Source organism: Alexandromys fortis, unplaced genomic scaffold (genome assembly GCF_014885135.2).
Source record: "Alexandromys fortis isolate MF-2015 unplaced genomic scaffold, M_Fortis_MF-2015_v1.1 scaffold_59, whole genome shotgun sequence".
NCBI classification, from domain to species: Eukaryota; Metazoa; Chordata; class Mammalia; order Rodentia; family Cricetidae; genus Alexandromys; species Alexandromys fortis.
Window position 1 is genome coordinate 5657707 of NW_026067943.1, and position 13084 is coordinate 5670790.

The following is a 13084-nucleotide window of genomic DNA, read 5'->3' on the forward strand; positions in this document are numbered from 1 at the left end:
CAGAGGCTGAGTTTGTCTGTGGAAGCTGTGTAAAGAGCCAAATGCAGAGGTGCACATCTGTAATCTCAGAACTTTTATGGACAGATGGAAAGTAGAGACAGGAGACTCCTCCAAACTTCCCATTAGCAACAAGAGAGTCACTGCCTCAAAGTGGATGGCGAGGACGAACTCTAGAAAGTTGCCCTCTGACCTCCAGACACACGCCTTCCACATGGGTAGAGTTCAAGGGATGGAGGTCAGTGGAGGACCATTTGCCCAGCACACATAAACGGCTGCCCAACCCCCAATGGGCTTTTCTGACCCCAGCCTTCCGAGCCCTCAGGTCTCCATTCCAGCCACCTTCCCAGCCTGTCTGGCCTCAGGGCTGTCTTTGTCCCACGACTGTCTGCCAGGTTGCCCACAGGAGTATGTCCCAAGTCCTCTGGGAATGTCAGAAAACACAAGGACCAAGCCCAACACTCACAATTCAGTCCCATAAGTATCGCCCCGTAAGAATTTGCCAGTTGTCTCAGTAAGAGCAGCGATAATGGAACAATAGCAGAATACGGCAATGGAGTGCAGCCAGCGTGGGCCCCGGCTCACACTCGAGCAGACCTAGGCAGCTTTCAGTCAGGAATATCTACCCCTCCTCCTAGAGTAACATTTCATGGCTTTTCTGTGATGCATCAAATTGCCGCGATCATGATTTTGCACTTTGGGGACAGGAGGGCAGTAACCACGACTACTGAGCAGCTACCTAATAGGTGGCTTAGGCAGGGTGGAAACACTGGACATGGCTCAGGTCCAGATGCGGGGTTGGGATGGACAGCACAAGACCTCATCATGGCGCTTGGAATGGCAAGCGACTTCAAGATTATGAATTATTTCTGGATTTTTCCATTTAATATTCTAGGACCTCGGCTGACCAAGAGCAATAGAAACCGTGCAAACAAAATCACTCTGCACTCTGACTCCTTCTGACCTCTGCTTCGGGGCCGACCCACTTGCTTTTCTACTGGACGTAACTGAGCTGCGATGGGTGCTGAGCGGTTTGGGCTCCTCCCCAGCTGTCCTGCACCACAATGCGATGGCCGCCCCATCCCACTGAGACCATGTCTCCCACAACTTACATAACATTCTCCAGTGAATATAGATTACTGACTTGCGTCATTAAATGAGTTGTTTTCTAAATTAAAATGGTAAACCCTTTCCGTGGAATACGAGCTCTAGGAGACCCCAGGAGTAGCTCTGGGGTTCTTTGCTGAGCCCTGCTGGGCCGTCCAGCCAGGTTGGGGGTCCTGGGAAAGGCAGAGTGGTCTCTGGGCTGGGGGTGATTTGTGGGCCATGGTGAGAAGAGAGGCAGCGGAAAGACTGGGAACTGACTCCCGCAGCCCGCCCTGACGTTCACAAGCCATTAATTCTGTGCCGAAGGAATTTTCAAAAAGCCTTTCCCCCAACCTTTTTTTTTCTCTTATCCTAAAAATAAAATCTTTAAAAAAAAAAAAAAAGCTTTTTTTTTTTTCTTCTCTCTCTCTCTCTTTTTTAAAGGAGAAGTGAGCATCAGGGGCTGGAATGATCTGGGAGGGAAGCTGCCTGTCTGGGCCAGGGGCTCCGCAGCAGCAGGACCGGGAGACCCACAGAGGTCCTGAGCATGGCCTTGTTGAACTTGGTGACTAAGGTGTGGGCCCTGGGCCTCAGACTGGAATTTCTCCCCTAGCCCCCTACTCACTGCGTTTAGGCCACATAACCCCAACCTACGCCTAGATCTATGGCACGGCACACCACCATCCCTGTGACACCTTGTGACTCCCTATTGTCCTCAGGGTATCCTGCCAACTGCTCAGGACCCTGGCCACCATTCTGCCCACTACCCGCACTTTAGGCCAACCGCACGGTTTCTCTGCAGTTCTTGAAACACGCCCCACTTTCCCCTCCCACTAGCGTCCCACACCGCTCTACAGGCCTGCCTTCAGCAGCCAGTGTCGGCGGAGACAACCCCTGGCATCTCAGGCCCCAAGCGCCACCCGTTTCCCCTCCAGGCTGCAAGGTTTTAGTCAGTCTTCGAGTTGAGACTCCAAAAAGCTAAGTTCAGGGATGGCGGAAGATGGCTTGGTTGGCTCGGCTGGACAACTTGCTCGGCAAACATGAGGTCCCGAGTTCAATCCCCAGGAGTTTGGCCAGGCAGTGGTGGTGCACACCTTTGATCCCAGAGGATTAATCTGGCAGGCGGCGGCAGGTGGAGCTCTGTGAGTGCAGGCTGGCCTGATCTACAAACAGTCAGAGCTGTCACACAGAGAAACCCTGTCTCGGGAAACAAACAAACAAAAAACAACAAAAGTTTGGTGGCAAAGGCTTGTATTCCCAGAACCCAGGAGGCAGAGAAATGTGGATACTTGCAGTTCATTGACTAGCAAGCCTAGTGTACTTAGAGAAATCTGTGAGGACAACACCCAGGGTTGTCCTCTGGCCTCCAGATGTACGTGTACGCCCATCACAAAGGTGTGTGCAGGCACACACGCACACACACGCACCCACTTCTCTGTGACAATACTCCACTGGCCAACACTTCTATTATTCAGGTATCACACACTTAATGGGCTCCTCTGGCGTACTACTCCTGCGTGAATACTTACTAAAGAAGGGAAATTAATTTCAACTAAGGCGTAAATGACTATATTCAGCTGCATCCTTTCCAAGCAGAGTGAAGGGAGGCAATGCAGCCGTGAGGTGGAGAGGCAAGGAAAGAATATGGTTCACGGTAGGATCACTGTGTGCAGCACAGAGCAGGCAGGTGTTGGGGCCGAGACAAAGCCCAGCAGCTAGCTCTGTTTCTTGTAAGAGCCTCAGTTTGTCCCCCTCTGAAATGGGCTAGGTAATGGCCACTGATTGCCACTCTTCCTTCGGAGCACACGGCCCCTCCCTATAGAGCTGACTGCCTCCTGGGGCCAGCTCAGCGCTGCCCACTCTCCATTAAAGGGCTGCCCTATTGATTTCACTCTCTCAGTAATTGCAGCTGAACACAGCTCTTCTCTCCCAGGAAGCCAGCTGCAGGGGGGCTTGCAGTATGCCTGCCATATCCTGCCCACAGACCCCGTCAGACCTCAATACCTCTGCAGTAGGCACTCAGAGGAGGATAAGGCATGACAACCGTGGTCACCATGGTTCTATCCCACCCAGGTGCCTACGGTGCAGATGGCTCTGGCCTGGGGACACCTTCCTGTCTGAGGCCCAGAATGAAAGGCTCACAATTGCTCAGAAGTGTCACACAGCTGAAGGAGAGGTGACAACAGCTACTGGACTGCCCGGAACTCCTCACTCACCCCCATCTCCATGACAACCAATGGGAGCCTCTGTGGGAACCACACCCCATTCCACAAGTTTTCACAGCTAGCTGAGGGTGGCACCCCAATACTTTGGCCCCTCTGACAAATGGAACAAGATGGTGTGGGATGCCAGGAAACAGGGCTGAGGAAGGACCACAGGCTGCCCTTCCTGCCTTTCTAAGAACTTTGCCATTAAGTTGAAAAGTAGTGGGTAGTGGTGGCATATGCCTTCAGTCCCAGCACTCAGGAGACAGAGGCAGCCGGATCTCTGAGTTAGAGGCCAGTCTGGTCTACAGAGTGAGTTCCAGGACAGCCAGGGCTACACACACACACACACACATATACACACACACACACACACACACACACACACACACACGCATGTACGCACGTACAACTGCAAAGTAGGCCATGACCCGCCTGCAGCTCAATAGCCTCCAGTGGGTCTCCAGTGCAGTCAGAATAATCACAAGCCTTCAAGGGCCTGCTCAAAGGAACCCTGACCTGTGGTGTGTGTGTGTGATTCCTGGCCTGGTTAGCTCCTCCCTCAGCTCTCCACCTGGGAGGTGAGGTCACACTTCCTAGTCTCAAGCCTTGACCTCCATCAGACCAGGAAGACAAGGACAGGAACCAAGGCAGGTTGGGGCAGGATTCTCCTGGGGGCCCAAGAACAAGGGCGACCACAACAGACAGGAGCTTCCTACAGAGCCAGCCAGTTGGGGAGCTCTGCTCTTGGCCTTACTACTTGTCTCAGGAATAAAAGGAATATTCTGGAGCTTGCATAGAAACAGAACGTCATCTCCAAGAAATCCAGCCCTAAGTCCCCAGCTCCCAACTTTGGCATGGTGTCACCGTTGGAACATGGTGTCTCCACGTGGGCAATGCCTCACCTGAGGGCAAACTGCGGCACAAAAAGTTTCCTGAAGCCTACCATTGTACCTGCTCTGGCTGGAGGATGGGGAGGGGATGGCAGACTCAGTTCTGGAAGGTTCTCTCGGAGGAAACTGCTCTTGCTGAGAAGCCCATGCACCTCCCAGGGCCCCCAACAGACATCCGGGAGCTGCTAGAGATGCCAGCACAGAGGCGGGCAGGAGATACCGGGAGACACACAGCCTAGATATTTGCTGGCTTCCTCATCCGTGAGACTGGGACAGTCACAGCACCTGCCACACAGGACTGCCAGAGGCACCTGGAAACCTGAGCACCAGAGGGGGCTCTGGGACATCCACAGTGGTAGGGTGCCCAAGGATGGGTAAGCCCTGTTAACCAACCGCTGGGCACCTACAGCTACCGGGTGTCTGTGCTGGTTCTTGGGTTAGCATCCTCCACAGTAGAGGCTTGGTGGCTTGATCTGCTGCTTCCTGGAACCTGAGGGGCTGACTCAGATGGAGGTTGTTTGGCTAGTTGGCCACAGCTGGCCAGACACCCAGCTCCCCTTCTCAGACTGTTTCTCATTCCCCGGCCTGGCCCTGTCCCCAGCATCCCTCCCCCCCACTACTGGTCCCCAAGGAGCAGTGTGGTGTGGGCTAAGAAGCTGTGTTTCTCCTCAGTCTGAGGCCCTGCCCCCTAGCTAGCTCCAGTAGGCAGTCCTCATCTAGCTAGATGGCTCTCTGCTGCTTCTTCACTGCAGGGGACCAGTTGTGTCTCCTAGGCTGGCCTCTGCTGGTCTCTAGTGGGCTGGGGACCAGATGGAGTCTCACACCTCCTCTGCAGCACAACCTCCCTCCTCTCCGGCCTCCTGTAGTCTTCTGTCCCCAGGGGCTCCTAGACTCAGGCAGGTCTGCTGTGTCTGCAGTCTGTGGTCCCCGTGGCTGCCAGCTGGAGAAACTGAGGCCCACCACATCATCACAACATAGCGGGCAAACAGAGGCTGAGATGGCCCATTCAGGCAGCTGGCCAGTGCCCAACTCAGCTCCAGCCCCAGGCCTTTGCTCAAGGCTACTGAGTGCAGCAGCTCCGTTATTTACTGATTGGACCTGAAGTGCTGCGGTGATCGGCCCTCTGGGGCTGTGCAGGCCTTGGACCAGAGCCGCTGGCTTCCGTCCTCCATAGTATGTGATTTATGGGGGCTTGGGCTGAAGAGAGCGCATTTGGAGGGCAAGGGCCTGGCTGCCTGGGAGCCTGGGGGCATCGTGGGTCAGCACCAGAGGAAGCCACTTCAGCTGGACCACCAGAAGCCCACCTGGGTGACCCAACGTGGGTTTGATAAGAGGAAGCTGTGCTCTGGGGTAGCCAGGATCCTGTTCTGGCGCTTAGAGATGCTCCTGGGGATGTCCCCACTCAGGGACAGCTGGTTTCCATGGCGATGCTCACACCATTGTCAGCGCTGGAAAGGCCTTCGGGAATCACCTTGTGCAGCCACCACAGGGGAATTTGGCCAGCTCCTGGTGGCAGCCAGAACTTTTCCAGAGCCAAATGGGCCATGTGTCCTCACCCTCTAAAGCCACACAGGCTACCCAGGGCCAGCAGGATGCTGTCTAAGACCTTGGTCCTCTGACAAGACCATGTGTTCTCAGTCTAAGCTGGCCACCACATTACTGCCTTATCTCTGCCATGATCCCGTCCTTCCCTGCCCAGCATGGTCCTGAGTGTTCTGGGACTCTGGGACACTGGGGCAGGGTCGACCTTCTCTCTTCAGGCCATGCAACAAGCCTAGTCCCCTCTAGAAGGGATACTCCTTGGGGTTAGACACAGGACATGACAAGCATCTTGATGATGGGCAATAAAGGGGCAGGAGTCCCACACCTGTGGGGGGGAGGGACTGAAGGGTTCAGACTCCAGCCTGGGGCAATTCTGCAGGCCTCCTGGGAGCACTTACCGCCACTTTAGGTCATTCTTAGGCTCCATTTCCCCACCTTTAAAATGGGCTCATCTTTAAAGTGCTCAGTGCAGACGCACAAAGCTCTGAGCCCAGATCCCCACATCCATGTGCAAAGCTGGCTGCTCCCACCCACAATCCCAGCACTGGGAGGTGGAGGCAGGAGCATTCCTTGGAGTTCACTAATCAGCCAGTCCAGCCAAAAAAGCTCCAACGGAAGACCTTAAAACTAAGGTGGAGAGGGACAGAGGAAGACACAGGACATTGACCTGTGGCTTTTACAAGCTCATGTATCTCTACAGATGTAGATAAAGCCATTTTATTGGATTGGGGGGGGGGGGTGTTGGATGGCAAGGTGCTTTGCAAATGCCTGGCCCAGAACAAACTTTCAAGAAACTTCACAAATTACAAATTTGGTGGCTGAATGAAGAAGTGTCAATTTGTGGTCCAGCTCAAACCCCACAGAAGCCACCAGAACTTGAACCACACACTAGTTCCCTAAACTACAGGAGCAAGGCTACCTAGCCAGCTAAGTAGAGAAGGCCTCTGCTGTGGCTGTGGCCTGGGCCATGGCATCCATCCACACCTCCAGTCTGTCCCCCAACACAAGTGACTCAGGACCCCACGGGCAAGAATAAAAGGAATCTGTCTGATCTGCATTCTTCTGTGCAGATAAACATTTACATACTTCCAGAGGCTAGGGCCCTCATGAGAAGAGACTTTGCTTCACTTTTTGTTTTGGTTTTGTTTTTAGGTCTGACTATGCAGTTCAGGCAGGCCTCTAACTCACAATCCTCCTGTTTCAGCCTCCCAAGCGCTGGGAGGCAGATATACAACACCACACCTGGGTAAGACGCTGCATTTTCAGGGTCAAGTGTGGCCAGATGCTTTCAGGCCCCTCTGTGCTCGCTCGAGAGGCTCCAGCATTCAGCCCTCTCTCTGCACATGCTCCATGGCTTCACCCCACCTATGTATTTCCCAGGAACTGTGGTGCCCAGCCTCCCCCAGGGACTTGCCTAAATGACCTCATTCCAGCTAAGGGGGAACTCAGGCACCCTGTGCTCAGAGCGCTCAGCTGGCCTGTCATCCATCAGCAAAGGCTGGTCATGGGGAGTCCGAAGCCAGCCAGCAGTCTGGGGATCTGGAACCGTAGAGTACTGTAAGACCCAGGGCAAGTCCCTTGCCCTCTCTGGGTCCCAGTTTCCCCCTCTGTAAACCTCACTGTCTGAGGACTGTTGCCAGTGAAAACTAGGTGGTGACAAGCACACCCAAACACAGCCCCCAAACAAACAAGCAAGGCTGGCAGCTCCCTCAGTTGATGCGCAGCAGGCACTGACCTGGCTGGCTTTCAGTCGGCCTGCTCCACTGGGACAGGGCCTGCTTATACACTCACCACACTTCTCGGCCTCAGGCCGGCTCTCTCAGAGCCTGGTGTGAGCTCATCAGCTGCAAGGGCCCAGCCCGCCCTCCTCTGAGCACCTGCTGTCTGCTCCACACACCAGCATGCTGTGCTCAGACGACTTTCTTCCCGCAGCACCTGCACCTGCCGTTTCCTGGGTGCAGCATATGAGAGATTCTGACCCACATCTCTGACAAGAGACAAGACTTTCCTCAAAAAGGAGAAACCGTGGAGCACAGGGAGGGTGACTGACTGGCCCTGGGCTGCAGAACAGAAACCCTGTCAGCTTTGTCCCCGGGGGGCCAGACACTCTGGGGGGGGGGGAGCTGTGGCCCATGCCCACCTGTTTTTCCAGGAAGGTCATCCTGGCCAGGCCTTCCCCTAAATCCCACAGGGGTCTCTGCTTGCCTCCTTAACACGAGGTGCCGACTTCAAACCCCTCCCAAACCTAAAGTCTGTGTTGGAAGCTCTCTCCCTCCGCCACCACCTGCCATCTCAGCCCTGAAATTGGTGTAGAAAATACCTTCCTGAGCCGTGTGCCACCCACCACACGCCTGCTTTAAAAACGCCCAGGGAGGTTTTTTTTTTTTTTTTTCCTGCCATTACTATAAAAAGACACCATGAAAAAGCAGGCCTGGCATTTGCTGTGCTGTCCCGCAACTTAAGGACACCCATCATGGCCATTTGGAAGTGAAAGATTGAGAGAAAGGAGTGACATCCAGCCAGCCCCACCTTGCCATTCCCTGTGCTTCAGTATCACCACCAATAACATACAACTGCCCAACATGCTCTCCCTCAAACACACTGTGGTGTGAGGATGAGAATCCTACCTAACTACCATCTTGTCTTCCATCTACCGCTGGACAGGGCAGGCTTTGAGGGCCCCAGCTGCCCACTCCCGAGGCAACAGTCCTACCTGTCCTGTGGCCACAGCAGAGAGAATACAGGCCCGGCCCAGCACAGGGTAGGGGTTCAGAGAACATCTCACCCAGCTGGGTCCCTCCTTGCTGGCCATCATGGGCTTTCTGGATCACACCACTGCCAATTCCTGAGCATGGCAATGGGCAAGCAGTGTGTGCATCTCATCAAATCCCCACAGCGACCCTAGGCCGCTTAAGAGGACCCCATTCGGGACCAGGATGTAGCTCAACTGCGACAGTACTTACCTAGCATGCCCCTAGACCCTAGGTTTGACACAAGGGCACGTCCACACATGCCTGTAAACCCATCACTCAACTTAAAACTGAGCTACACAGTGAGCCTAAACCTGGCCTCGGCTACATGAGACCCAGACCATCCTTAGTCCCCATGTCGTCCAGGAGGCCAGAAACCAGGAAAATAACATGAGGGTCCCCAGAAAACAGAGGTCTCAAAACACTGGGGGTTTGGGAAATGTTCAGGGGACCCACCTGGGGCTGCAGGTGCAGATAGTGGGGTCTTACAGTTTCAGAGCAGGCCTGATGAGGACACTGTTTTCCAGAAGAGCCTAGAACCTAGCCAAGAGCTAAATGTATCCCAGGGGTGAGAAGAGCACAGCACAGCAAAGACTGCTGTGCATCAGGCACCAAGCACTTGACTTTGTGGTTAACTTGCTCATTTGCTTCTAATGCCTCTGTGGAGACTGTGTGCGTGGCCCTAAGACCCCTTCCCCACCCAGTAGGGCTTCTGTGTGCAGTACCTTAACACAACGCTGGGGAGAAGGAAACTGAGGCTTAGCAAGACTGTTGCCTGAACAAGGTCACAGCCAGGCTGTGACAGATGGACTTTAAGCAGGGGAGCTGGCGACGGCTTGACAAGGACAACAGCACTGCCGCAGGGTGGGGGGTAGGGACTATCTGGGGGTCCTGCCAGGGACCCTCGCCTGAGTCCACAGCTGGGCACTGGGTAGGGAGAACACAGCAGACAAACTTAGAAGGGCCCCAGCAGGGTTACTATGTGGCCTTGAGGTGAGGAGCAGGCCTAAACTACAATGCCCTGGGGCTAACTTCCCTGTAAAAGCCCTGCCCCCATAGGGAGGAGGACAATCCAACTGCCTTCAGCCTGGTGAGTCACTGTGCCGGCCCAGGGGGCACCAGGGACCGTGGGAATCAGGGCAGATCTTACTGGAGGGGGAGGGGAGAGGCAGCCTGAGGAATCCCACAGAACCCTTCATCAGCTAGGGGCCCACAGAAGGCTGCCTCCCCTGCCCACAGAGCTTCCCCCTTCCTAGCCAGTCACAGCCACGGAAAGGCTGTGGCTCTATAAAGAATGGTGACTGCTCTCACCCCAGCCCTGCGCAGGGGCCCGACCCTGCCGGGTGCCAGGGTTGTAAGCTTCAGACAGTCCATTTGCCTCTCCCCCTCTCTGACCTTCCCTGTGAGGAGACGACCGGCAGGGTGGTAGGCGCCTGTGGGAGTCTTTGCCAAGGAAAGGAATCTAGGCTTGCTCAAAGCCCCAGTGTTGGGCACGCCCACGAGAGAGAGACTGGCTACCACTGAGGGCCAGAGAGAGAGAGAGAGAGAGAGAGAGAGAGAGAGAGAAGTCTCAGTGAATACAGAAGGCTCTGCTTCCTGACCCTCTGCAAAGTCAGTGTCATTTTGGGGTGGAAAATGAGGACCCCCAAAAGCCTACCTTCTGAAGACAATAGAAAGTGAGTTCTGCTGAGAAATCCTTTAAGTGGACTGGCTGGCTGCACCCAAGGCCACCCCCCCTGGCAACCCCTAACCTGGCCCTCTTGCCGCTGCCCACCCCCAGGCCCCACTTCATCATTCGTCTTGTAGTTTCTGTTCCAACAAAAATTCCCCACCAAAGGCTCTTTCCATCTTCGGTGGCCCCATCTGTGCAGCTGGGCTGCCTAGATGCCCCCATTCATCTGTTAGGCAGCATACCCCAGCACCATGGGCACAGGCCGGGGTGGGGGTGGGCACACAGCTTGAGTTCAAGGCCTGCTCTGCTAGCTCCCAGCTGTGTGGCTCTGAGTGACCCTTCAAACCCTTGCACCTGCTTCTTCTTCTGTATGTACAACGGAATTAAAAACAGACATTTGTTGAAGACAGGACAGTCGACACACTAAGTTAAAAGTTCCCAACATTGGGGGTCACCCCAGGTCTGCCATGCCACCTACCTGGTGCTTGGTTGCTATTTCCTGAGTGAATGAAAGTGAGGCTTGAGCACGCACCTGTTTGCCAACCAGGTGACCTCTCCAGGGAAGCAGTCACTTGTCCTGACACATGTTCCCACCGGGAGTCTATATCCTTGCACATCCAGGCTCTTGTGGCCTCCAGTGGGTGCCCCTGCCACACGCTTAGCCCTTCCATCCCCCCTCCCTTCATCTTCAGGGCTCTGCTGCCACACCCATTCACACATGTGTCAGGGTGCAGTGATACCCACAGTTTAAGGGCACCCACAGTCTCCCAAGCACACTCTTGGTGTCACTCCCTCTCTCAGCTCAGCATGCACCTGTGGCCCCCACCTGCAGACCTGAGCTATAGGTGCTCTGTCTTCCGGGAATACCTGGGTACCTTGACAACGCAGACCTCGCCCCCGCTGAGTTGTGCGCACCTGTGACCCAGCTCGCTCCCCGGCCAGCACCGCTGCCAGCAACCAATCCTCCGGGACATCCACGTCCCTGCGTACACAACGGATCCCCACACTGGCTCCCAAGAACCCCGGCGTACCTGTATGTTACGTCTGTTCTCGCAGGACGGCCCGGTGCCCTGCACCACGCTGTCCAGTACTGCCACCACGTCGGGCGCCGGCTCCACGAAGCAGGCAGTGCGCGCTGCACGGATGGCGGCCTGCACGTCGGCAAAGCGGAAGGCGCAGAGCGCAGCCGGGGCGTTGCGGGCACCTGGGGCGCCCTGGGGCCGCTCGAAGACCGCAAAGAGCAGGTCGCGCGCGGGGAAGACAGACACGAGGCGGCTGTAGAGGTCGCCGCGGCCCGCGCTACCCGCGCACTGCAAGCCCACCTGGATGTAGGACTCAGTAAGCTTCTTGGCGTCGCCGCCCGCACCGCGGGGCAGGCAGATGCGCGCCAGCAGGCTGCGCGCCTGGCTGTCCTTGTCGCCCGCACGCGCCTCGCTGTTGAGTGCCAGGTACGCGTAGGGCTGCGAGCCGCGCGGAGACGCCGGGTGCAAAAAGGCGCTCACGAAGCCCAGCTTGTAGTGCTCCTTGGCGCCCTGCTTGATCTTCAAGATGTTGTCGTCGGACGGGTTGAGGTCGAAGGTGAAGAGCTTGGCCAAGTTTCCACGCGCGTCCAGGGAGCGGATGGCGATCTCGGGCGTGTTCTCGAAGCGGTGGTCTTCCAGGCTACGGTTGCGCGGGAAGAAGGCGCTGCCGAAGCCGGTGTACGTGGCGCCTACAAGCAGACGGCTGCCCCCCGTGCCCGTGGCTGGCGGCAGGACTAGCCCCACGGTGGATGCATTGGGGTGGTTGGCAGCCACGTTCAGCATACTGGGGAACACGGTGACCGGTTCGGCGGGCGGCGCGGCAGGCGGGAAGCGCACGGCCAGGGCTGAGATGTTGCCCCGGCGCCGCAGCTGGCACAAACCCTGGTAGATGGAGCCGCACGCGACCACCAGACCCTGGCCCGGGTCCAGCTGCAGGATTTTGTTGTAGTTGTCGGTGAGGCGACGCGGGTGCTCGCACGAGGCCTGAGGGAGCTGCGGGGCGTGACACAGCGGGCTGTCCTGCACGGGGCCCACGGTCGCCTCGGCCTCTAGGCTCAGGTTGGCGCTCGACAGCTGGTACAGGCGGTTCACAGCCGCCAGGTACACGGTGCCCGCCGCGCCGTCCAGGGCGAAGTTGTTGGTGGGCGTGGGAGAAGGGAAGCGGCGCTGGATCTCCAGGGCGCCGGCCCGCGCCGCCCCGAGCAGCAGCAGCAGAGGCAGCGGCGGCAGACCGGGGCCCCGCGAGTGCGGGCGCGGAGGCCAGGGGACGGCCGCGGCAGCCCGGGCGCTAGGGGGTGCGCCGCCCGCGGCGCGACGAGCCATCCAGGCGAGCGCGGGCTGCGCGGCGCGGCGAGTGCATGGGGCGCGGCGCGGCCGGGAGCCGGGAGCTCGGAGGAGGCGAGAGGCGGGGGGCGGGCCCGGGCCGCGAGGCGCTTCCTGCCCGCGCCTGCCGCCCCCGGCCCCGGCGCCCCGGCCCGACTCTGGCGCGCCGCACAGCCCGGGGGCGGCTCCGCGGAGGCCACGCCCCCAGCCCAGCTCCCCGCCCATCCGCCTGGTCCACGCCCTTTCGCCCCGGGCCACGCCTCTGAGCCCCGCCCCACCCCTCCCGGCAGGCGGTCCGGGGTCGCTGCCGCCGGCACTCCCAGCGGTCGGAAGTTCTTGCCTCTTTCCTGGTTCCTGACCACCTGGAAGGTCTTGCTCACGCTTGCTTGCTATCATTTCTCTTTCTCCTCGTCCTGTTCCTTTCCCCCTTCTGTTTCTGGGCGCCGGTTTGTCTTTCCATCGCCGCGGAGAGTTTCGCTCTCTCAATCTCTCCGACTCCCCTACTTCGCTCCTGTCAACTCCGCCCCGTGCCTCTCCAGCGTCACTCCCTCTCCCTCGTCGGCGGCGTTTTTCTGTTCCCGCAGCTCTCCCTCCC

At 57.3% G+C, this 13084-nt stretch overlaps 1 protein-coding gene across 1 annotated transcript in view; it reads right to left on the bottom strand.

The window, feature by feature from the left end:
- Plxnd1 (plexin D1) overlaps window positions 1-12670 on the bottom strand; it is a 39019-nt gene extending 26349 nt beyond the window's left edge. Inside the window, exon 1 of the mRNA XM_050148479.1 lies at window positions 11176-12670. Coding sequence (XP_050004436.1) covers window positions 11176-12489 — 1314 coding nt within the window. The 5' untranslated portion in view covers window positions 12490-12670. The remainder of the gene's footprint in view (window positions 1-11175) is intronic.
- Window positions 12671-13084: the final 414 nt, after the last annotated feature.